Genomic DNA, 26,084 nt, shown 5'->3' with positions numbered 1-26,084 from the left:
CAAAAAGAGAAAAGAAAAAGGAAATAAGAGGAAAAAAATGCAAAGAAAAGGGGAAAAAAACGAGTCTTTGACCTCCTCTTTCTTTCGCCTCATCACCCTCTAACCCTTCGACCTCCGTATTTTCTCCTCTTCCTTTCTTTCCCTCCCTCCTCCTCTTCTTTGTCAACTTTTATTAGCGAGACATTTGACACTGAGATGACACCTCTCCCTCTCTCTCTCCTCAAGGTTAAGTTCAACACGAGTTCACAGACACAAAACAATTCACTCTCTCTCTTCTCTCTCTATCTCTCTCTCTGTTGCTGCTGTCCTGTCCTCCAAATCTTCACTTCGAATATCAAACAAACAAATGCAAAATGATGAAACATTAAAAAAAAAAAAAAAAAAAAAACCTGATGTGAGAAGACGTTTCTGGAGGCGAAAATGAGAAGCTGGGCTCCAGTTTACCCACTTCACTCACTGTGTCTTTGTAGTTTTTCTATGCTGGAATAATTCCTGATCCCAGATTTGCCTTGTTATAGTTAGATTAACTGCATTAATTTAGGAATATGCAACATGTAAACACAAATAGGGATGTGCACTTATCAAATTTTCTCACTACAATTAGCGTATAGGTAAAAATATTACGATAATCTTGAAAATTTCCTGTAACCATACTATTAGTGCCAAAATATAGTTAAATTTTACTGAATGTTGCAGCTTTGTTGGACTCTGCATAAGAAATAACATCAAAAACAGTTTAAACACTGTAAACAAAAGCAGATTGTTCAAAGTTTAATACAGTTCAATCACTAAATGGAGCTCAGTGTCTGTGCGCCCAGTCATATTTTGAAAATTCATGATTTTTTTTTTTCCCCGTATGAACTTTATTGTAAGTGTTATCTGCTGGGTGTTAACAGTAAAATTCATTCTTGAAAGGCAGATAAATTTGTAAACACACACAGAACATAATAAAAGTTTTACTGGGCTCTTACAAACCACATGTGGCTAAACAAAATAAAACCGCTGATGGAGGCAGGAGCTGCTCTGTGTTCACGGTGTCCTCCGATAATCACAGTAGATAATATATATATAACGGTTCGCTGACAGATATTTAAACACAAAGCTGAAATTATGATGGCATTTTAAAAATATCAGCTCACCCTCTCCTCCTCCTCCTCCTCTTCCTCTCTGTCTCTCAGGGTTGGACCTGCCCTTCATGATGATGCCCCATCCTCTGCTGCCCATGGGGTTGCCGCCTGCGTCCGTAGCCATGGCGATGTCACAGATGAACCACCTCAACACCATCGCCAACATGGCCGCCGCAGCTCAGCAGATACACACTCATGTACACCGCGCGCCTGTCATAAAGGTAGGAAAAACAAAGTAAAACAAACTTTAGGTGTTTTATTAAAATGGGAACTATAGAGGATCCCAGTAGGTTCCCTGAGGAACTCCTTCAGAAGAACTTTCACTATACTTTTCTATATAAAAAGGTTTTCAAGGAACAATTTGGGGTTTTTCTGTGTTTACCAATAATCACCTTGGCTGTGCCATCATATTAGAGGACTGCTAACAAAAATTAAAGACTTAATGAGATAAAAAAGTCAGTTATAGAAGCCTCTTGAATGAAGAAGTATGTACAAGTTTTATTGCCGTTGGCTTTATTGTTCTAGATATGTTGATATTCTATATAGATATTTTAAGCATAGATATTTAAGATAACTGCCCCAGATGTGGCTTTAGTCCAGGAAACACTAGGAAGATCAATGTTGATCACAGAAAAAGAAAATATTTTTTTAAATACTTTAACAATATGTCAATTACGATACACTATTAGGTTTTCTTAAATTCACAAAAATATGCTTTGTTCTACAATGACTGAGAAGACACAGGAATTATAGACATTTCTTCTACAGTAGACTATTATACAGAGTACTTTATAGACTTTTAATCTCTAGTATAATAGAGACTTTTCATCACATTGTTGACACGTTCTGTATGTTATTTTGCAGTCATGTTGCAGTCCGTCTTTAGAAAACATTAAGATTTCTTACTCGGTCGAGTGAAATCTCACTTTTAGGATTGTGGTTGTTTTTTTTCTTAACTTCACATCTTTTCCTAACCTCATAACATTTTCAATAAAGTGATAAGACAAGGAAAACATATTTTAGACTATTTGGACCAGAACTTACTCACCAGTCTCAACTGGATGATTTAAAGGAAAATTACACAAGTTCAGGATAACGATGGTCAAAACACAAAAAAAAAATCATATTGCTTCTATGACATGTTCTATACACAGGGTTATGTATTTGTTTTGATGTTACACTTCCAACATGGCAGTGTCTACTCTTTAATCAATGGCAGTGATTGGTAACCCATAGTAACCATAGTAAGAGCTCAAATTGTCTCTCTCTCTCTCTCTAGGAAAGAGTGTGTGACAGTCCCTCTCTCTCTCCGTCTATCGATGAGACCAACACTCCTCTGCAGTCACAGCCCAGCAGCTCGGCCTCCAGCTCGCCCGAAAGACTGGGTACACACACACACACACACACACACACACACACACACAACAAACACACAAACTGCATACCCAGATCAATATGACAATAAAATGGAATAGATAGATGGAATAGATAGAAATATACTGTAGATACACTCTTACATGCACACATACACACAGCTGGACAGATAAATTAGACACACATATCAATACTACTGTGCATGTACACACACACACACACACACACACACACACACACACACACACACACATAAACACACATCTATATATTAATTGATTTGTCAGTCGCCAGATAATTAACTATTTTGATAATCATTTAATCATTTCAGTCATTCTTCAAGTAAAAATGTCAAACAATTGATGATTCCAGCTTCTCAAATGTGAAGATTTGCTGTTTTTCCTTGTTATATGACTTAATTAATGAAATTATTTAATTGAATTAAATTGATTAAGTTAAGATATTATAATTAATTGGATATGTTAACATTTTAGACTGTTAGTCAGACAAAGGAAGACATCACCACGGCTTCTGAGAAACTGTTAATGTCATTTCTTCAATATTTTTTTCAGTTTTTATTTCACAGCCTAAACGATTAATTGACTACTTGAGAAAATAATTGGCAGATTAATCGATAATGAGAATAATCACTAGTTGCAGCCCTAATATATACATCAATATAACAACACTTAAATACATACACCTACCTGTGCATAAAGATACAGTTGATACTACACACACAGATACATGTATGCAAATATAGGCTGTAATTAACTATTATTATTTAACTATTATTATTATTATTGATTTGGTCATTTGTGAAAAATGTGCACTGCTGTTTCTCAAAGGTCAAGATGAAGTCCTGAAATGTTCCACAACCCAAAGATGTTGATTTTACTGTCATTCAGTGTGTTTAAAGTGCACTTAAGGAAGCAGGTTACTCAGAGAAAACCAGACTACGTCGGTAATCAGGGAACTCGTTTACATGCACGATAGTAACCTGGTAACTGTTGAGCTGCGTATACAGATATACATGCAGCAGATCAGTAACCAGATTTCTGGATGTGCAGTTTACTGATTTTAACTCTATTAGTGATAGACGACGCTGCTTTCTGCAATAAGGCAAACAGACAGAGTGGAGCTTTTTCTGACAGCGTGAAAGTGTCTGAATTTAATAAATAGTCAAATGTGGAAGTAGAAACTGATTTATTTTGACTTCAACAGGCTACTTTGTGCTCGTTTCAGTTTTAGTCAAACTTATTTTAAATATTAGGATGAATCTCTCTGTGTGAAACGTTCTCTCCTCTCATCCAGCTGCTCCGCTACAAACCCGGTTACACATGTATACATGGCAGAGAAATCTGCTTTCTCCAGGAGAGATAAATAATAAAGATGATTCTGAAATCTACCTGGGGAAACCAGGCCTCTCTAATCCTCTACACAGATTACAGAAACCAGGTTTCTTGTTCACATGACAGTTAAGACATCAGGTATTTGTAGAAAACCGACTAACCCGGTTACTTACAGTCAGTATATAAGAAGCTGCAGCATTTTTTCTTTACAAAATTGTTGTAAACGAGTAATTGTAACGCAGACATACTGTGTGTTCATGCAGACACACACACACACGCACACACACACACTGACTGACTGTGTTTTTCTTTCTTTCTTCAGGACTGGTGTCAGCTGATGCAGATGTTGCACTGACCAACCCTGCTGCACCCATCAAGAAAATAACAAAGGACAAAGGTTGGACCACACACACACACACACACACACACACACACACACAGAGAGAGAAAGGCGTTCTCATAAATGCACAGGCACATGGATGCTTTTGCCTGTTTACTGCTGACAAAAGAGGACACACACACACACACACACACACACACATTTGTATAAGTGGAGATATTCCATTACGCACCTTAATCTAAACCCTCACCCATTTTCTTTTGACAACTGACAAATTGTCCTCTCCTGGATGGGCTTTCCTCATCTACTGTATCTACACACACACGCACACACACACACACACACACACACACACACACACACACACACACACACACAAAGAAGCAGTGGCTAAACGTGCACACATGCAGAGACAAATGCACTGACACACATGCACACAAACAGAGAAACAGAAGCGTCAGGATGTTCTGCAGCTCCTATTGATCACCTGTCTCCGAGCCATCAATCAGACGAATGAGAGAGAGAGAGAAGGAGATAGAGAGAGAAGGATGATGGAGGGAGGTAGAGGAGGAGGGGGGGGGGCTAAGTGAAGGAAGCATGGCTAAAAGGGGTCAAGAGGTCACACACTAAAAGCATGCGGGGCCTCTCCTCCCTCCGTCTCTCTATCTTCCCTCTAGCTGTGTTTTCCATTCTTATAACTAACACATTCTGTTTTTATCTAATTCTTCACCTTCTCCCCTTCGTTTCCGCTGCTTTCATACTCCCGAGGCTCCGCCGCGGACATCAGCAGGAGCGGCAGAGGGAATGTTTCCTTTATCAAAAGGAGTCAAAGTGTCAAATGTCACTGACTTCCACTTGAATCTTAAAAAAAACGAGATGATGTTTTGTTTTAAGGTGGGATGCGGTGGCCTTACTTTAACCCGTCACCACGACGTGACCCCTGGAAAAAAGGACATATTTGTATTAACAGCTGCGCACCAGGTGTTGTCTTCTTTAAATGAGAGTCGATAACATTTTCATTTGTGATTTGCAATATGTTTCAGCTGCGTGTGGAGTTAGAAAACACAATCATACTGCAGCTAAATGCTCTTGTTGCTACTTATTAAGCCTCTTTCCTGCTGCTGGTGATTTGCAGTTACGTTCAGGAACATTTCCGTCTTGCGCCTTTTCACACATAACATGACAATGCTGCAACAGATGGTGCAAGGGACAGTCCAGCAGATGGCGGTAATGCAACACTTATGGACACCAACCGCCATAAAACTCAATAGAAGAAGAAGGAGAAACTCACGAAGCTCAGATCAAACTTTCAAACTAGGCAGAGCTGATCAAATACAAATCAAGATTCTGTTTCTCACCTCAAATGTTTCCACAAACATATTTTAGTGTTTAGCTGTAATATGAGAAAGTTTGTGACGCAGCCGCCATGTTGGAAACCGAGCATCGCCCATCTCACAGTACGTCACCCACACGTCAAGTCTTGTGATCGGTTCGCTCGCTCTTCATGAAAGCGTCTTTCATCAGACGGACGTAACCCTTTACGTGTTTGTCCCTGCAATGTTACTGCTTTCATTCACAACACAGTCGTACTGGTATTTTCCCTGAAATGCTACCAGGTCTTAAGGTGGAAACTGGCAGAACAGATTTCCCTGAATATTGATCCCTGATCCCATTCACACATGACCTCATGCAGGAAATGTTCCTGAACATTTCAGGGACAGACTGCATGTGTGAAAAGGGGCTTTAGATTAGATTTTAATATTATATTAGGTAAACTTTTGCAGTTTATTTCCACATTACGCTTGGTTTCACTTGTCTTTGGACGATTAGTCAATTAATCTATTAGTTGCCAACTATTTTGAGTCATTTTTTAAGATAAAAACATCCAAATTCTCTGATTCTCAATCTTCTCAAATGTGAATATTTTCTAGTTTCTTTAGTCTTCTATGATAGTAACATTTTTCACCATTTTTTCAGATTTAATAGACCAAATAACTAATTGATTAATCAAGAAAATAATCACTAGTTTGTTCTTTTGTAGTTTATCTGGATGAAATTACTTCCACTGTTATAGTTAAGTTAGACAAAGGTGTGTCAATGGGATCTATGAAGGAATAAAACTGCAAACAGGTCGAGAAAATGTTTAAATCTACAGTTGCTTTTCTGATTTTTTGCATGCAGTCTGGCTTGTAAAACACAGCGTGTGTTGCTTTTGAGTCTAAAAACTTGCACATATATTTATGCACCTTATGTTTCTCAACAACAAGGAAGCGCTCCGCTGCGATGTTTTGTCTTTTAACTCCCTATTGATGTCAGAAGTGGGAGTGCACCCCGTTGTGTAGGTCAACATCTGCTGCTCGTGACCACCTTTTACCTGCAATCCCAGTAAATATCCATGAACGTGAAGCATTAAGGACTCTCATAGCTGGAAGAAAATAAGAGACTTTCTTTCATGGCAGTCTTACAAACATTTTGTAGCAGCGCTCATTAGATACACAGAGACATAAATACAGGATAAGTAATAGACAAAGGGCAAGTATTTGGACCCAGAGCTGAGGCACACTGGGAATCTGGAAAAGAAAGCTGTTTTGGGTCTGGTGGGGGTTTCTTGAAGACCTTTGACACGTAGTTTGGTCAAAAGATGACAGTGACGACTGAATTATGTGCCGTTGAGTATTTGTACAAATTGTTTCTGTACCAGGACTTCCAAGAAACTGAAGAGCTTTCACAATTGTGTAATCAAAACATCAAAGAAAACAGAGTCCAATGGTTAATCCAAGAATGGTAAATGGACTGTACTTGTACAGCGCCTTTCTAGTCTTCCGACCACTCATTCACCCATTCATATGCTGAATGGGTACAGAGGCTACCATGCAAGGTCCCAACCTGCCCATCAGAGGAAACTAACCATTCATACACTGATGGAGCAATTTGGGGTTAAGTATCTTGCCCAAGGACACATCGGCATGTGGACTGGAGGAGCCGGGAATCAAAACCGCCAATCTTCTGATTAGTGGACGACCCGCTCTACCTCCTGAGCCACAGCCGCCCGCCCAGGAGAAGTCGTCCTTGGTACTGTTAATACTTGGCAGGTGATTGGATGAATCATCTGTCCATCACGGCTAACTTCAACCAATCAGATCAATGAAACAATATGACGTAGTAGGAGAACGCCGAAGAGGAAACACAACAACAAGCCGCCGTCTGAGGAACTTATATAGTAGTAGTTATATAACTGATAGCAGCATCTATGCTAACCTCTTTAGGAGCCGCCATTGTCGTTATCAAACCTTGTCGTCACACCTAAACCCCGCCTGTAGCTGCCAGTGGTTCCTCACAGGACGCCGATTGGTTTGAACCACTGTGGTTTGGACACAAGTGCATAACTTGAAACCCGACGAGAAGGATTCTCACGTGATCTCGCGAATCCAGCTGCCTCGTAACGTAACATAACCGCAATGTCCCTGGTTCAGTTCCAGTCAGGGATCTTTGTTGCGTGTCATCTTTCTCTCTCTCTCTCTCTCCTCTTGTTTCCTGTCTGCCTCTTCGTTGCCCACAATCCAATAAAGGCAAAAAAAACAAACCCTTCAAAGAGAAAACTACAGTTCAGTCCACGATCGTAGACTTCTCATGAAATATTGTAGTACAAATTAAAAACATGTTGATAACTAGGAAACTTTTAAAAGCCACTCAGACACAGAGTGTTTACTGCCCTTCTCAGGGGAAAATAGCAGATAACCAAATGTTCTCCCTCCATCTGGAAGTTATATTGCAGCAATTACTGAAGCAGAATTACATAATAAACTAAACTTGTGTTTGTGATAGAAAATGACCTTACTGTGTGTCATATCCTTGGCCATTTGGGCTTTTTTTTCCTGTGTTTTTTAAATAGCAGACTGTCTCCAGGCTGTGGTGCATGTCTAATAGTGCAAAAATTAAACCGAGGTTGAAGTCAAATTTGAGTTCAGCGGAAGCTTTCAAAGTTAAAAAGACCTTAAGTTTAGTTTTTGATGATTGATGCCAAACTCTATTCAGATATTCTGATGTTTTTAATACTATAACTGAATCATAAAATGGATTAATGAGCGTTAATCGAGTCAAAAACACTCCAAAAAGCCTCTAAAACGACGTATCAAAGTACAGTAAAACGCTCCGTTCTGGTTATTAAGGTGAAACATTGATCCAACATTGATCCAACATGAACAGCAGTGTTCACCCTTCCTGTTTTCACTCTACTCCTCCCCTCCGGCATTTCTGTAATCCTCTCCTCTTTTTATACAAACGCCCGTCTCTTCCCTTTTTTTTTTTTTTTTTTAATCCTTTTAAACCCTCCCTTCCTTCTCTCTATATTCTTCTTTCCCCTCTCCACTTTATTTTTTTTTTCCTCATATTTTCTCCTCTCCATCATGTCGTCTTTTACAGTTTGTCCTTCATCCCCCTCATCCACCGCTCTCTCTCTCTCTCTCTCTCTCTCCATTCTATTAGGAATCGTTTAATCTTTTTCGGCCAAACATGACATTTCATCAGCAAAATTAGATGAAATGTTCAAAAAGCTTTCAACACATACAGAGAAAGCGAGAGGTTGGTTTGACGGAGTAGAAACGAGGGGAGAACGAAGGGGGAGAAAGACAATAAGGAAAACAGAGAATAAAAGAATAGACAGAAGGATGAAGCAGTGACAAAAGCTGTTTGACGCAAATTTGTACTTTTGGGTTGAAAAAAAATGAACTCGACTTAAGAAGGAAAGAAAACTTGAGGAAATAATTAGGGGAAATTAAGTAAAGGAAGGAAGGAAGGCATAAGAGACAAAGAAAGACAGAATTAAAGATGGAAAAAAGACCAAGACGGAAAGAAAAACAGATGAAAATAACAGAAAGAAAGAAAGAAAAACACAAAGACAGAACAATAAAGAAAGACAGAGAGATGAAAAGACAAAGAACGAAAGACGAACAGAAAGGATGAAAGAGTGAAAGAAAGACAAATCAGAAATAGGAAATGAGAGGAAGGAGCCGAGATGGACAGAACGACAAAAGAAAGACAGGAAGAACAAAAGAGAGACAGACAGACGAAAAGACAAAGACAGACTGAGAGAAAGATGAAAAGAGAAAGAAAGGCAGACAGATAGAAAGACGTAAAGAAAGGAAGACCTGAGAGGAAAAAGCCGAGATGGACACGGAAAGAAGGAAAGATGAGTGACAGAGAAAGGAGAAAAGGTTCGAAAGATGAAGATGAGGGAGAGACAAGAGTAGAAGTGGAGGAGAAAGTGATGAAGAAAGAAGGGGAAAGGTGGAGCGGAGGGGATGTATGGATGAAGTGGCAGATAGGGGGGATAGAGATGGTGTGTGTGTGTGTGTGTGTGTGTGTGTGTGTGTGTGTGTTAGAGTGCATCTTAATCAGCGTTAATTTCACAGCAGAGTTAACCCAGTTGTCAGTGTGTTAGGCATTAAGGGCTGAGCAGACACTGTGACGCACTTACAATGAACACACACACACACACATATATACACACACACACACACACACACCAAGGATGTCTTTAATCCTTGCCAATTAGTACCTCACATGATTGTCTGAATACTAACAACCTCTGTATGTGCGTGTGTGTGTGTATGTTTGGTGTAATTGATTTCTCTGATGCCGCTTCGTTGCCTTTTACACCTTAGTAAACATCAACATTTCATAAACTTCACTCAAAGCTCGTGACATCGTATCTCTGACGGAAACCCGCCATCTCTCAAACATGTATTTCTTAATAAAAATCAAAAAGATAAACTCATGAACAATTATTATTATTATTATCATGTATGTATATTGAACAAGTGGCTTTTTAAAGATGTACGCAGAGATTTTAATGCTTTATTTTATACACGTTTCCTTGAAGTTTTTTGTGTAATTTGCAGGTATTTTATGGTAAATTTTTAGGAGATTTTTACAGTAACGGTGGTGCAAATTATAATAAAAACAGACAGTGTTAAGTTGGTTTAGTTGGTAAATGCCCACTCATCATATTTGGGTTCATAATCATTAATTTTCTAAGAAGATTTAATAAATTACACTCTTAAATTAAATTTTTAACTGGCTCTAGGGCTGCAAGTAACGATCATTTTCATCATCTATTAATCTGTCAATTATTTACTCAATTAATTGATTGTTTGTTTGGTATAAAATGTCATAAAATGGTGAAAAATGTCAATCATTGTTTCCCAAAGCCCAAGATGACGACCCTACCAACTGTCAAAAACTCAGAAGGTATTTTGTTTACCGTCATAGAAGACGAAAGAAACCAGAAAATATTCACACTTGAACAACTGGGTCTTTCTTAAAAACTCTATAATTAGTGCGTTTCCCATATACTACCAAATTACACATCTCTGTAAAATACAGCGTTACTCACTTACCAACTAAACTAACTTTACACTTTTTTCAGTTTTTCTTATAATTTGTACCAAATTGCAGCCTTTCTGTAAAATGTCCCTAAAAATTAATTGTTTTATACCTGCAAATTACTCAGAAAATTTCCAGGAAGTTAGTATAAAATAAAAAGAAATCTGTATTTTGAGAAATACTTATTCACTTTCTTGCCCAGAGTTAGTAGATTGATATCGCTCTCATATCTGCACGTTAAATATGAAGCTACAGTCAGGAGACCGTTAGCTTAGCTTAGCTTAGCTTAGCATAAGGAATCAGGGGGAGGTCACTGCTCCCAGCCACAGAAACAGTCCAGCATATAATCCCCCATAAAACCACAATTTTGGATTTTGTACTGATTAAACAGGATTTAATGTGTTAATCAGACAGAATATATATATATATTTTTTAACCTGTCTTTATGCTAAGCTAACTGACTGCTAGCATTAGCTTCACATTAAACAGACTGACATAAGAATGGTATCAATCTTCTCATCTAACTCTCAACAACATGATTTCCAATATGTTGAACTTTTCCTTTAAGTGAGAACAAAGACACCAAAACCTCTGATTGAGGCTAATTATCTTAGCTTTGCTTCATGCTAACAATTAGCAAACATTTGATGCTTTTGATCAGCTAAATTTCTTCTCATCTTTTCTCATTTTCTGATCTGCTGAAGAAAACTTCGAAGGCAGATTTTTGAGCTCACGGACTCTGAAGTTGTTTCATGTTTGTTTGAGTAGTATTTTTTTATTTGTAGAGCATTTTTCATACAAGCAAATTACAAAACACAACTTTTTATTTTAAAATCAGAAAATAACTTAAACAAAAACAAATTAACTCAAAATCCAGAATAAATTTGAACTTGATTATTGAAAGTTGTATTTTTTTTGTTCTTCACAGAAGAGTCTTCGCTGGGACAGGCCCTGCCCCCCGGCTTCCCCGCTCCGTTCCTATTCGCTGACGGTCTGTCGTCAGTGGAGACCCTGCTCACCAACATACAGGTACAGTACCATCCTGCTGTTATTGTTACTGTTTACACAAGTTGTTGTGATGTTTGTTGCCTGAAAAGACAGTATATGGGGTTTAGAAAGGTTTATTACAGGTCATAATTAATCATTAAGGGTTATTAAAGGGTACAATACATCACTAATACATTACAATAGGTAATTGATAAGTGTGACCATCTGTATGATGGTGATATGAGCAGAGTTCTCTTGTTTTAACATGTTTCATGTAAGATGATTAGAGCTGCAATGATTATTTGATTAATTGTTGGACAAAAAAATAATCTGTAACTATTTTAATAATCAATTATTGTAATTTTTAAAGCAAAATGCCAAATATTTCCATGTTCCAGCCAAGATTTTATGAAGATTTGCTGCTGTTCTTAGTCTTATTTGATAGTAAATTGAATATATTTGGATTTTGGTCAAACAAATAAGACAATTTGATGACATCACCTTTGCTTTCTGGCATTTTATATACCAAATGATTAATTAATAAGGAAAATAAAGAGTTAATTATAAAGTTATAAATTGTTGGTTGCAGCTCTAACATCAATATCTGTGTAAGACAACAACTAATGAGTCTTGTAGGAAAAAAAAATAATGGAAATGTATGAATTACACAAAGTCAGAGCATGATAATTAATGAAAAATGTCAAATTATTACAAGAACCATTGAAGTTGATTGTAGCCTTTATGCTATTTATACTTTCATTATATGAATTAGTCTGTTTAAACCCACTTGAGCGACCCAAGTAATCAATCCGACCAAAATACATCCAGATAATCCCGGTAAATATGTGACAGATTTGTTTGTTTGCTCTCCTCAGGGCCTGTTGAAGGTGGCGGTGGAGAACGCCCGGGTCCAGGACAAACAGATCCAGGCGGAGAAGAGGGAACTGAAGATGGAGCTCTACAGAGAAAGAGAGATGAGGGAGAGTCTGGAACGACAGCTCACCTCCGAACTACAGAGCAGAGGTTTGACAGAAAGAAAAAAAATAAAAACGACAACCACGGGAAGACATTTCCCCCTTCATATAACCCTACTTCCTCTTCTTCTTCCTCCTCCAGCCTCCATCCAGAAGCGTCTGAAGAAGGAGAAGAAGGCCAAGAGGAAGCTGCAGGAGGCGCTGGAGTTCGAATCCAAGAGGAGGGAGAGAGTGGAGGACGCTCTGAAACACTCGTCCTCGTCCTCCCCCTCTCCTGAGCCGCTGCACGCCGCCAACAACAAGAACGGTACGACGAGATGTTTGTTGGTTTATTTCGGGGGAGGTTTGTTTTTCGTCTGCCTTCCTGTCATTTCGCTCTCTCTTCTTGGTTGTTTCAACCCTTTCCAGACCCCTTAAACCCACCAGATTCATAAATCATAGGAAAATAAATCAGTCCTGGAGGAGCAGCAGTCGTTGGCGCTATAACGATGTGCAAACCAATACATTTATTTGTGAGCTTTGACAGAATTGACTGTGTATTTTGCTATATTTTGGGAGAAAAATACGGCTTTCTGGAAGGTACTGATTGCATAGCTGGACGGTGGATAATACTTCAAAACTAGTCAGTATGAATCAGTCACTGTTCTGGTCTGCAGGGACGATTCTCTGGCACAGAAATGACTTAAATTGGTTGTCAGGAAGCAGCTTAAATGCTTTTTTTTTTTCTTCTAATATCAAAACAATTACTCTCAGAGCAGTTAAAGAGCTTTGACAATTAACATCAAGAGAATAAACTGAAATGGCATCCAAAAAAACGCAATTCTCTGGACAAACTGTGGTGTTTATGGCGTGCTTTTTCTTTGTAAAATACGGTTTGTTTTTGACCTGCACACGGTTACAAGGTGTTGTTTGTGTTTTTTTTTTTTTTTTTTTTTTTTTTTTTTTTATTGGCCGACCCACTGAGACTCTGTCTTGTCTTTTGTGTTTCATACCAGACGCTGCTGTAGCCGAGGATAAACCTGAACTTAATGGAAACCAGCAAGACAACGGCGCTGTACAAGGTACCCGCACACACACACACACACACACACACACTATCTACACACACACACACACACACATTCAAACAATAAAAAAAAAAAAAAAAATCACATAAAACTCACGCAGTCAGATACACACTCATGCATGCAGAGTCATGCTGCTACACACAAAAACACACACACACACACACACATTCCTCATAATAATAAATATGACATTGTATGCAAGCGTGTTCAAAGGCAGACTTACAAGATGTTACGCACACACATGTACGGTTATGTATGTTAGACACACACACACACACATGTGCCCACCACGTGTGTGTGTGTGTGTGTGTGTGTGTTGGGGCCCAGGCTAGATTAGTGGAGACATTAAGCAGACACATAGACACTGTGGCCTCCCTTTGATGTGCACCTTATCAGACACACGTGTGTATGTATATGTGTGTGTGTGTGTGTGTGTGTGTGTGTGTGTAAATATGCCATTGAGCTTCTATGTACATGTGTAAGTGTGGATATGTGTGTGTTAACATGACTATAAGTGTGTGTTTGTGGGGACCAATTGAAGTTTTTAGACCTTGAAGATGAAAATAAGACGTTTCTTGGGGGAGTGAGGACATTTTTGGAGAATGAGGACTTTTTTTTTTTGGGAAAATGGTTAATAAGGTTATTTTGGAAAGTAAGGACACTTTGAAATGAGGACATGTTTTGCGAGTGAGGAAACTGGAAAGGACAGTTTTGGAGAGTTATATTATATGAACTTTTTGAGGGAAATAGAGACATTTTTTGGAAAGTGAGGACATTTTTTTTGACAAGTGAAGTCTCTTTTGGAGGATGATGATGAGAGTGAGGACGTTTTTTGGTAAAAAGGGACATTTTTCTGATAGTTAGAACATGTTTGGACGGGACATGTTTAGAAAATTAGTACTTTTTGGAAAGTGGAGGCATTTTTGAGAGAATGAGGACTTTTTTTTGTGTGGAAAATATAAGTTATTGTGGAAACACTTTTTGAAAAGTGAGGACAGTTTTAGAAAATCAGGACATCTCTGGACAGCGAGGACATCTGTTGGAAAGTAAAGACCTGTTTAACAGACAAGGACATTTAGAAAAGAAATGAACAGTTTTGGAAAAAAAAACACGGCGTCTTTAGAAAGTGATGAAAGTAAAGACATTTAAGGACGTGAGGATACTTTTGGATATTGGAGGCAGTTTGGGAAAGTTAGATTATGCAGATCATTTTTAGAGAAATTGCAGAAACTTTGAGTATCAAGGACATTTATTGAAACTAAAGGCATTTCTGGAAACATTACATCACTACAAACGTTACATTCTTGCAAAGTGGAGAATTTTTTATTTATTTTAGAAAGCGAGGGAACATCATTTTGGGAACATGAGGATATAGAGAACATTTTCAGAGAGTAAGGACATGTTTATGATAGTTGTCCCATCCAAACATGTTTAGAAAATTAGTACTTTTTGGAAAGTGGAGGCATTTTTGAGAGAATGAGGAGTTTTTTTGTGTGGAAAATATAAGTTATTGTGGAAAGTGTGGACAGTTTTAGAAAATCAGGACATTTTTTGGAAAGTAAAGGCCTGTTTAACAGACGAGGACGTTGTTGGAAAGAAATTAATAGTTTTAGAAAAAACCACGGCATCTTTGGAAAGTGATGATATTTAAGGAAGTGAGGAAACTTTTTGGAAATTGGAGGCAGTTAAAAAAAAGGGACAGTTTCGGAAAAGTAGATTATGCAAGTCGTTTTTAGCAAAATTGCAGAAACTTTGAAAATCAAGGACATTTATTGGAAACATTACATCACTACAAACGTTACATTTTTTTAATTTTAGAAAGGGAACATGAGGAAAGTAAGGACATTTTTTGACAAGTGAAGGCTCTTTTGGAGGATGATGACAGCGAGGACATGTTTAGAAAATTAGTACTTTTTGGAAAGTGGAGGCAGTTTGGGAAAGTTAGATTATGCAAATCAATTTTAGCAAAATTACAGAAACTTTGAGTATCAAGGACATTTATTAAAAATGAGGTCATTTCTGGAAACATTACATCACTACAAACGTTACATTTTTGCAAAGTGGAGAATTTTTATTTAATTTCAGGAAGTGAGGGAACATCATTTTGGGAACATTTTCAGAGAGTAAGAACATTTTTCAGAAAGCGAGGACACTGTCGGGGTAGTTGGATGATTTTTAGAGAACGAGGACTTTCAGAAAGTGGAGACGTGTTTGTAAAATGAGGCCTCTTTTTAAAAAACTATATTGTGCTTATGTGTGTTCAGTGTGTGTGTGTGTGTTTGTGGTCTTCAATCTTCCATATCGAGAGTGACATTAGATCAGAAGATGATGACAAGGCGTCCGGTCTTCACTTCTTCAAAGGGCTGCTGGAGGGTTGAGACAGAATTAAGTTTAGTTGGGAGTTGTGAGCTGGAGAATGCATTACGGCGATGAAGGTCCTCACAAGTACAGTACTGATGTGTGTGTTAGTATGCATGTGTCGTCCTCTTTCCACCAGCTGTGCTCAGTCCTCCCTGACATTGAAAACCTTCACTTGAAACTCTGCGTGTGTATAAATGAATATCTACAGGCACACACACACACTTTCTCTCTCTGTGTGTGTGTGTGTGTGTGTGTGTGTGTGTGTGTGTGCGCTCTGTACCTGTCGCTGTGCGTTCCAGAGTGTGTGTGTGTGTGTGTGTGTTTGTGTGTTTGATCCACACTCTGGTGAGACAGGGAACTCTAATTAGCTCTCTCTCCTCTTTAGACCCCTTTTAGATCCCCTCTCTTCTGCAAGCCAAGCACTCCGACAAACACACACACACACACACACACACACACACACAGACCCACCTGATTTCATTAATGTTGATTGGCCCAGTAGGACCCCTTTGCTGCTTTGCTCACATATACACACACACACTGACAAACACACACTCATCCCTCCTGCCATAAAAGCATTTTGCACCTACGGTGGTTTACACGCACGCACACACACACACACACACACACCTCTCCCCTGCCTCTCCCACCTTCCACACTCTTAATTAACGAGTGAGGAGAAAACTGCTGAATACAAAGAAAGACATCGCATTACAATCAGAAAGAGAGGGAGAGAAAGAAAGAAGGGAGGAAAGAAAAGAGAGAGAGAGAGACACACAGAGAGAGAGAGAGAGAGAGAGAGGGTTAAACAGGAAAAAAGTACAATTGGTTTTTTTCTTGGTTGTTCAAAGCTGACTGGACTAATTGGCTCTAAAATAATAAATAAATAAATAAAAAGTGGGAGAGGAAGACGAGGAAAGAAAGTGAGGAAGAAGAGGTAGAAGAAAGAGGGGATGAAAGGATGGAAAAGAGAAGGGATCGGTGATGGGAGGAAGAAAAGATGAGGAGGAGCCTGAAAAATAGCAGAAGAAGAAGAAAGAAATTGATTAAAAAAGGAGGAAGAAAGGGAAGTTAGGGAGGAGAGGAATCGGGATAAGAAAAAGAAAAAGGGAAGACAGGATGAAGGAGAGGAGGAGAGGAGGGATGTAGAGGAAGGAGGGAAGGAAGAACAGGTGGAGGAAAAGAAAGATGGTGATGGAGATAGAGGGAGGAGAAACGGAGGGAGAGGAGAAGATAAAAGGAGAGAAGGGATATGAATAAATGAAGAAGAAGAGTCACTATGAAAGGTTGGAAAGGAGAGAAAAGGTGAGGAGGAAGAGGGGGAGAAAAGATAGGAGAGAGAGAAGGGAAAAGAGGAGAAGAAACGAACGAGGGGAGCTAAGAAGAGAAAAGAACGAGATGAGGAAAAGAAGAAAACGGGGGGAATAAAGTAAGAGGAAAAGGTGATGCATGGGATCGGAGGAGAGGAAGAGGTGGGAAAGGAGGGCAGGAGAAGGAGGGATGAGGAGGATGAGGAGGAGGAGGAGGAGGAGGAGGAGGAGAGCAGATTCCTCGGGACGGAGTTGAAAAATGTGACCTTGTTCCGAGACCTGGTGACATTTCCTCCACCAGCTGATAGACTTTTAACAAGGCAGGTCAGCGTCATTTTTAACCAGGACAGCCGTCACACACACCTACACACACACACGCACATATATACACACATATATACACATATATACACACCTACACACACACACACATATATACACACACACACGCACATATATACACACATATATACACACATATACACACACACACATATATATACACACACACATATACACATACACACACATATATACACACACATGCACACACACGCATATATATACACACACACACACACGCACATATATACACACACACACACACACACACACGCACACACATGTAGAGGCTGGAGGTGTTACAGTGACAGATCGAGGTGAGGGGGGGGAAACAGGTCGAAATGGCAACAAAAAGGTAAAAAGGAGGAAAGAAAACAAGAAAGAAGAGCAGAAGGAATTAAATCATATAATAAATAAGAAAATAACAAAAAAATAAAGACTGAGACCTACAAGCTTTTTGTCTCCTTTACTTTTTTTTTTTTTTTTTTTAAATTATCACAAAGACTTAATAAGATGCAAAACAGACATTTTTCAAGAGTAAGTTGTAAAATATTGTCTAACTGAGTTATTCTGGGTCTGAACGTTGAGCTGCAACGATTAGTCTATTAATTGATTAATTGATCGATTGGGCAGAAACTTTCTCTGGTTTCAGGTTCTCCACTGAGAGTGTTGCTGTTTTTCCTCTAATTTACATCATTATAAAGTTCTTATAGTTGGATTTTTGACTTTTGCTGGAACAAAACAAAACATTTGAAGATGTAACTGACATTTATCTTCTTACATGTTACAGACCAAACAATCCAGTAATTTAAAAAGATTAGAACTGCAATGATTAGTCGATCGATTAGCAACAATTCTGATAATCAAATAACTGTTTCAGTCATTTTTTAAGCTGCTTTTAGATTCTCAGACGTGATGATTTGATGCTTTTCTTTGTCGAACATGATAATAAACTGAATATATTTGGACACTTAAAGATGTAACCTTTGACTCCAGGACATTAAAACAAGCATTTTCACTATTTTCTAGACACATTTTATAGAAAACTCTTAATAAAATATTAAAACTCAAGAAAATCAGCAGATAAATAGATAATGAGAATAATAATTAGTTGCAGCCTTTGATTAGTTGACTGACAGAAAACTTTTAGTCGTTTAATTTATTTTTTAAAGGCAAAAACTTTCTCTGGTTTCAGGTTTGAGAGAATTTCTGCTTTTCTCTGTTTTACTTCATTATAAACTTCATATCTTTGACTTCTGTTGGGACGTTTTTCACATTATAGACACATTAATCAAGAATAAAATAATAAACAGATTCATTGATAATGAAAATAATCATCAGTTGCAGCTCTATTTGAAACACATGCTGAAATCACAAAAAATGGCAGAAAACACACCTCTTCCTGTGCGACAGCGCTGGTTTAAACAGATGAACTGAACAAATAGACGATTAATTGATTGATCAATCAACAGAATCAAATATGAATGTTTTTTTTCATTTTACATCATTTTAAATTGGATTCTTTGGGTTTTTAGAAACAACGAGACATTTAAACGTGTCAACTTTGAATCTGTGAAACTGTGATGAGCAGTTTTCACAATTATACGGTAATTTATAGACCAAACTCAAAATAATTGTCAGCTGCAGCCTTCATTTTTAGGTAAAGAGCCGGAAAAAACAACACAAGACCATGAAGATGACATAAAATCGTGATACTTTAAGAAGTTTGTGATTTGAGTTTTAAGAGGACAGAACAGTCGGGGGGGAGGAGGAGGAGGAGGAGGAGGAGGAGGAGGAGGGAGGAGGGGGGGGCGCAGTGATCAAAGCTGTGACTCTTTAAGTTGCAGGACGGTTTTTTAAGCACCGGGCCAAACCTGCTGCCTAAAGGAGGAGAAAAAAAAAGAAAAGAGAGGACAGGAGAGGACAGAGAGAAGAATGGGTCGGGATAAAAATAATATTAGAGTAACAGATAGAGGACAGGAGGGAGCAGAGCGGAGGTGAGGAGAAGGAGGAGGAGGAGGAGGAGGAGGAGGAGGAGGAGGAGGGGATGCATGTAGAATAGAGGGATGAAAGAGGAGGAGAGGAGGGGGTCTGAGTGGATGGAGGAGTGATAAAAATAGGGAAGGGCAGGAGATGAGAGGGATGAAAAGGAGGGAAGGCAGGGAATTTGAAGGAGGAAACGAGGGGCGAGCGCAAGATGAAAGAGAAAATTTAAGAAAGTTTTTTTTTTTTTTTTTATATTCCAACACGGCGAACCTGTTTCATATTTTAAAAAAAAAACAAAAGGTGATGAATAGAGGACAAAACGAGAGGGTAAGATGATGACAAAGAACAGGAGAGGATAAGTAAAAAAAAAAAAAAAGTAGTAGAGGGCAAGAGAAAGAGAGGAATGCAGGATGGAAAGAGGGAGGGAGGGCAGGTTTATGGTTGCTGTTATGCAGAAATGTAAACACTTTGCAACGTTCGCAGAAAACAATGACACCGCAGGGAGAGGAAGGTGTGCATGTGAGTGTGTGTGTGTGTGTGTGTGTGTGTTGTTTCTGTGTGTGTGCACGTGCCGCTGTGTGGGTGGGTGCAGCAACAGCACTACGGGGAGCGGAAGGAGAACGACGGAGGTGAAATGAGAGGAAAAAAAAAAAAGAGAGAGGGAGAGAGAGAGGGAGAGCAGACTGTAGCAAAAAAAACAAAAAAAAAATTAGGAGATATAAGATTTCTATTATAAAACGGATGCTGCGTTAAAAGGGGGAGAGAGAGAGAGAGAGAGCAAGATGCCAACACTTTGAGATAAAAAAACACTACGTCCTTGCTTTTTATAATCATGGTGAAAGTGAGAAGTTCCTGTGTGAAAATGCAACCTCGTTAGATGTGAGGAAACTGTTTGAGACGTAGTTCAAGTTCAGAGAAGAAGACGGTGATTCCTAACGAGGAGAACGATTAGTCGATTAACGGATTAGTCAATCAACAACAAAAAAAACAAACATTTAATCTGCTTTTATTATTCGTTTCAGTGATCTCTCAAGCGTGAAAGTATCTTCTGCTTTCAGCTTTTCAGCCTCGAGGATTTGCTGCTTTCTGGTTCTAGACTGAATATCTTTCGGGTTTTTGTTACTGTTGGTCAGACAGACATCACCTTCAGCTCCGGCCTATAAAACATGAGAATATAATGAAAAACTCTCCTCAAAAGTTTCCCAAACAATTAATTGAGAAAATAAATGTTAGTTGCAGAGATTTCAGGGTCAAAACAAACTCATATCAAAGCTTTATATAGCTGTGATTCTCATCTCAGTGTTTGGTTAGGTTTAGGTAAAAAGACGACGATCTTGGTCAAAATACTACAACTGTTGGTGGGAAACAGCTGCGAATTCTCTCACGTCAAACTTACATAGTTTGTGTGCTCGACCCTCCACCCCCGACCTGCTCCACCAAAGTAAAAGACCCACTGAATCTGGTGTGAGGAAGACAAATCTTTTTCTACGGGACGCAAGTGAATTAGCTTTCAGAAGTGTTGTGAGATAGCAGCCGACACAAGATTGACCAGGTGGAAAGTTGAAAAGGTAGTGATTTTCTGAAAACTGACAAAGGAGAAATGACTTGACCTGCTGCTAGCGTGGCTGTATAGACACTTTCATGTAGTACACTGTGTAAACTATGTACTTACTGGCGTAGTGCGTGATTTTCTACAGGGTAGTGTTGTCTCAAATCAAACACAGCTGTTGTGCACTTACCGGATATGACGATTGCAAATTAGCATTAGCTAGCGTTAGCATTAGCTAGCGTTAGCATTAGCGTTATCGTTTGCGCTACCAAATCATTACAGACTGCTTAATTAACCCAAAAAACATACTGATGGCTTATATCTGACAACAGTATAGTGGTGCTTAGTGCTAAAACACATTTACAACTTACATTTGTATAATGTGGTGATGTTCACCGTAGTTACAACGTACTCGGCCACCATTAGCCAAGATGGCGACCATTGAGCGTGAGAAGTGTCCATAGTTCCATACAACTTTTTGATTCACAGTACACTGCATTTTTCCATACTTCTCAGTGTGAACGCACTGATGCACTCAAAATGTTAAGTGTACGTACAGAAATATGCGATTAGAGACACAGCATGTGTCTTCAACTGTAAAATATCTCATTTTGTTAATATCTTGATCACAGTTCTAAAAAAGAAAAATTAAAAATTGTGGGCAGCCTTATCAGAAAAATTTGTTTATATTTAAAAACAAACACCAGAAACAGGTTGAAGTTGAGCACAACTATAACGGGAATCACATCTCAACATACCAATAAGAATAATTAAAAGGTATCTCGTCTTTACAAGTGTAACCACGGAGACAGACAGCTGTCAATCACAAGCACTTTTCATTAACACCTTCACTGTCCTAAAAAAAAGAGTCTAACCAGGCAAATAAATGAAAACACCTGTATGTGTGGACCATGTTTGTGCAGGAAAACCCATTAAACTCTTAAATATCAATATCAGCCTCAAGAATCCAGTTTTGTTCAGACTATAATTAAAAACATTTAAAGATTGCTGGGAATAATATCTCTGGTGACCCTTTTTACATAATGATCCAAGGTTGGCATTAAAATTTAGTTTATCAATAATAGTGCAGATGTACTTATTAGTGCCCTCGGAGCAATCTGTGCTGCAGAAAGATTACAAATCACTCACAAAGGCTTGTTTACTGTTGCTTTGTTTATTTACTGATTCCTTTATGTTTATGTTTTTCTCATCTTTTTACCCAGAATCCCGGGCGTTTCTGAAGACCCCCATGATGTTCTAGAGAGAGAGGGAGACTCCGCCTCCAGAAACCCCGCCCCTTCTCCACCTTTCTCCCCTTCCTCCTCCTCCTCCTCCTCCTCCTCCTCCTGCACAGAAGAACTCCACCAGCCCGTTTCCGCAGCAACCACAGCTTCCTCGGCTGCCTGGATCACCATGGCGATGACCTCCCCAGGCGGGATACTGTCTTTGCTAACAACGCAACCTTTTTTTTGGCGTTGCTATGAAACAATGAGACTACTAAGAGACACGCCCCCTGACTCGGACTCACCGGGGGTCGTATCTCTCTCTCTCTCTCTCTCTCTCTCTCTCTCTCTCTCTCTCTCTCTCTCTCTCTCTCTCTCTATCTATCTTTTCTTCTCTCTTTCTTCCTCTTTTTAGAAACTTCACTCCATTCATTCCTCCTTTTCTCTCCCTGCACCGTGACTTTTTTCTCATCCCTCGTTTGTTTCAAAACTGAAAAAAATAAAAATTAAATGAGCAAAAAGAGGGCAAGGAAAATTTACCACGAAGCAAACGGACCGGACCGGACCGGACTGGACCGGACCGGAGCGGACTGACGTCAACAGGAACTCTCGGTCGGACATCGTTTGGGAAAAGTGAACAGCAGGGATCCGTTTGATTGGACGATTCAGACTTTTTTTTTAAAAAAAAAATGGTCCAATGACAGGATGCGATCCACGATGAATGATTCTGATTGGTGCTGACAGAACAAGAACGGTTTCACGAAGAGACTAAAAAAAAAAATTAAAAAAAAAATGTTATTTACGTTCTGTAAAGGGAAAAAAAAAAAAAAAAAAAAAAAAAGTTCGACCCCCCTCTGGATGTGACGCGACTACAGGCTGTCGACACTCTCTGATTGGACGGTAATCAACTAATCGGAGGAGCTCAGGACTGGAGGAGGAGGGGGTTTAGCTTATGAAAAAAAAAAAAAAAGAAAAGAAGTGTAAAGAAAACTATTGGGAAGGAAGAAAAAAATGAGAAAACGACTTGGGAGGCTATTTCTGTCTCTCATGTTTCATTCATTTTTGTTTTCCGTACAGGGACTGAAAAGAATGCATGGGAAAACTTTTCTTATGTTGTCATTTGGCTTATTTTATCCTCCGTACACTCCTTACCTCTGACTCTCTCTCTTCTTCCCTCTCTTATAATCTTTTCTTCCTCTTTTTTTTCGGTTAATTCCTCCCCCCTTTATTTTTCACTATTTTCTATAAAACAGCTCCTCTTCCTCTTATACGTTCTCACTCTTCTTTTCTCCTGTCCCTTCTACATCTCTTCTTCTTCTCCTCTTCATTTTCTGTCCTTTTTCTTCTTCTTCTTCCTGTCTCTGTAAGGAGGCATTACTCTGAAAATGTTGGATGCAGCTTTTCAATGTATGAAGTGTTTTCTATCACCCTTAAAAAAAAAAAAAAATAACAAAAAAAAAAAAAACCAACCCTGTGAAATCTGTTTCTCAAAACGATGCAAAAGTTTAAAAAAAAAAAAAAAAAAACACACAAAAAAAAAAAACAACAACAAGCCCTTTTTTTATTACGATGGAGTGATTTTTAGACACGATATTATATCCTAAAAAAAAGGTACGTTGAATTCTCTTCCTCAACTTTGGACCTTTTCACCTTTTGACCCCCGTTCCCGTGACCAGGAAGTAGTAGTCAAGTCTCTGGTGTTTGTTAGATTAAAGATGAGTAGCGCTTGATTTGTCTGGTTGCCCCCGGTGCGAAATTTAAAAATATATATATATATATATTCCTTTTTTTTGTTGGATTTCACAACTTATTCCTGATTGTCACTCTTACATCATAGGTGTAGAAACCAAGCGCTCCTCAGCTACATCAAAAAAACACCAGAAACTTTTTATTCCCCCGATTTTCTGACCTACTAAAGAGTGCAGACTGTTGTGTTGCAGATTTGTTTATTCCACTGCGTGTTTATTTGTTTGTTTATTTGTTGATTACTATTTGAAATGTGTACGGGAGGGATGAGGGGGGGGAAGGGCCGGGTGTTGGGGTAAGGGGAGGGGGAGGGGAGGGGAGGTGGTGGGGAGGTGGGTTTAAAGGGATATTCCGTGTAGATAGAAACAACATTCAGCGTTTTCTTGTTTTTTTTTTTGTTTATTTTGTTTTTTTTCCTCCTGATGATCTCTCAGTCTGTCACTGTTCTCTGGGTTTGAGCTGACTGCAAATATACAGTATTATAACGACTGCTGTCTGGTGATGTTTTACACACACACACACACACACACACACTTTTAAGGCTCCTTCACACTGTGATTTTTGGTAATCTTTGGCCAAAACGGTGGTCCTAAATGGCACCGTGAGCCTCGTCTACTGACAGCAGATTTGGAGTTTTGATGACACCCTGAAGCAAAACTGTGACAGTTGCTGAAATTTTAAGACCAATTTCTCACAATGTGACCGCTGCTACGACTCAAACATCTACAAACACACCGATCACAGTACGACATCATCGCTACATGACAGAATACTTTGGCTGCAACACAACAAAACAAAACGACGGCGGTGAAACAACAAAGAAAGTTTGTGTGACTTTGCTGCGTTTTCAGAGCATCAGATGACGTGATGACATTTCTCTGCTTTCATATGTTGTTTTTTTCTATTTATTTTGTAGCTCAACTTGCATCTGACGGCCACAAACTGATATTGTTCAGTCTGACACAATGTGACATGCAGTTAACTGACATGATCGTTGTTACAAAGTTTAAGACGCCTTTTAGACACACGAAGAAGAATCCAAATGTCACATGTGGTAAACTTCTGTCTCTACTGGTGATTAATAACAATCAATAAATAAATAATCATTTAAGTTAGTATTTTTACATTTTGGGAGAAATTCCATTTTTTCCTTTGAACTTAAACCGACTTCAAATTAGGTGATTTTTTAACTTTAGGGCTGCAACAAACGATTATTTTCATTATCGATTAAACTGTTGATTATTTTCTTGATTAATCAATTAGTTGTTTGGTCCATAAAATGGCAGAAAATGGTGAAAAGTGTTGATAAAACATATTGTTTTGTCCTAACCAACAGTCCATGAACCAGAGATATCCTGTACAACATTATAAAGAACTAAAAACAGACAATGTTCACGTTTAACAAGCTGAAATTTTAGCATTAAAAAAAACACTCAATGATTAATTGATTGTCAAAATAGTTGGCGATTAATTTTCTGTGAATTGACTAATTGTTGCAGCTCTAAAACCATTTTCTTAACTCCCATACTTAATTATTTAATACATTTTATTGATTCTTTTTCTAATTTTTATTAAATTATGACAAAGGCGCTTTTTAATTATTCTGATGTTGTGCGTTTTTGCTTGAAGAAAAATTAGACAATCATGGTGAAAATTGGTGGAAATGTACATTATGCGTTCATCTTCGTCCTTCGGTTGAAACAGGAAGCGTACAATAGCATGACACGTTTCAGCTCGATCGTATTAATCCGCAGCTGAAAATAGTCCCAAACAAACACAGTTTACTCCTGTTTAAGTTATGTTTGCTTACAGTATCCAGCTGTTGTGATTCTTTTTTTTTTTTAAAGATCTGTATCGTTTCTGGACTTTTTTATGCAATTCGATGCAGCAGTCTTATTCTTTAATACATCACTTGTCACCAAACTGATAAATTTAGGTTTGTCAGTTGATTCCACATCTTTC

The 26,084-nt window shown here is 38.6% G+C and overlaps 1 protein-coding gene across 1 annotated transcript in view; it reads left to right on the top strand.

Annotated features, from left to right (window-relative positions):
• dachb (dachshund b) overlaps positions 1-23,939 on the top strand; it is a 113,855-nt gene extending 89,916 nt beyond the window's left edge. The window contains exons 5-12 of the mRNA XM_067580528.1: positions 1,179-1,348; positions 2,407-2,512; positions 4,176-4,250; positions 11,506-11,606; positions 12,440-12,587; positions 12,681-12,845; positions 13,534-13,599; positions 22,377-23,939. Of these exons, the coding sequence (XP_067436629.1) occupies positions 1,179-1,348; positions 2,407-2,512; positions 4,176-4,250; positions 11,506-11,606; positions 12,440-12,587; positions 12,681-12,845; positions 13,534-13,599; positions 22,377-22,414 (869 nt within the window). The 3' untranslated portion in view covers positions 22,415-23,939. The remainder of the gene's footprint in view (positions 1-1,178; positions 1,349-2,406; positions 2,513-4,175; positions 4,251-11,505; positions 11,607-12,439; positions 12,588-12,680; positions 12,846-13,533; positions 13,600-22,376) is intronic.
• The last annotated feature ends 2,145 nt before the right edge of the window (positions 23,940-26,084 follow it).

The sequence above is a fragment of the Thunnus thynnus genome, chromosome 22 (assembly GCF_963924715.1).
Source record: "Thunnus thynnus chromosome 22, fThuThy2.1, whole genome shotgun sequence".
In the NCBI taxonomy this organism is placed as follows: domain Eukaryota; kingdom Metazoa; phylum Chordata; class Actinopteri; order Scombriformes; family Scombridae; genus Thunnus; species Thunnus thynnus.
The sequence above is the reverse complement of the archived record's forward strand: the minus strand, read 5'-3'. Positions and strand labels throughout refer to the sequence as shown.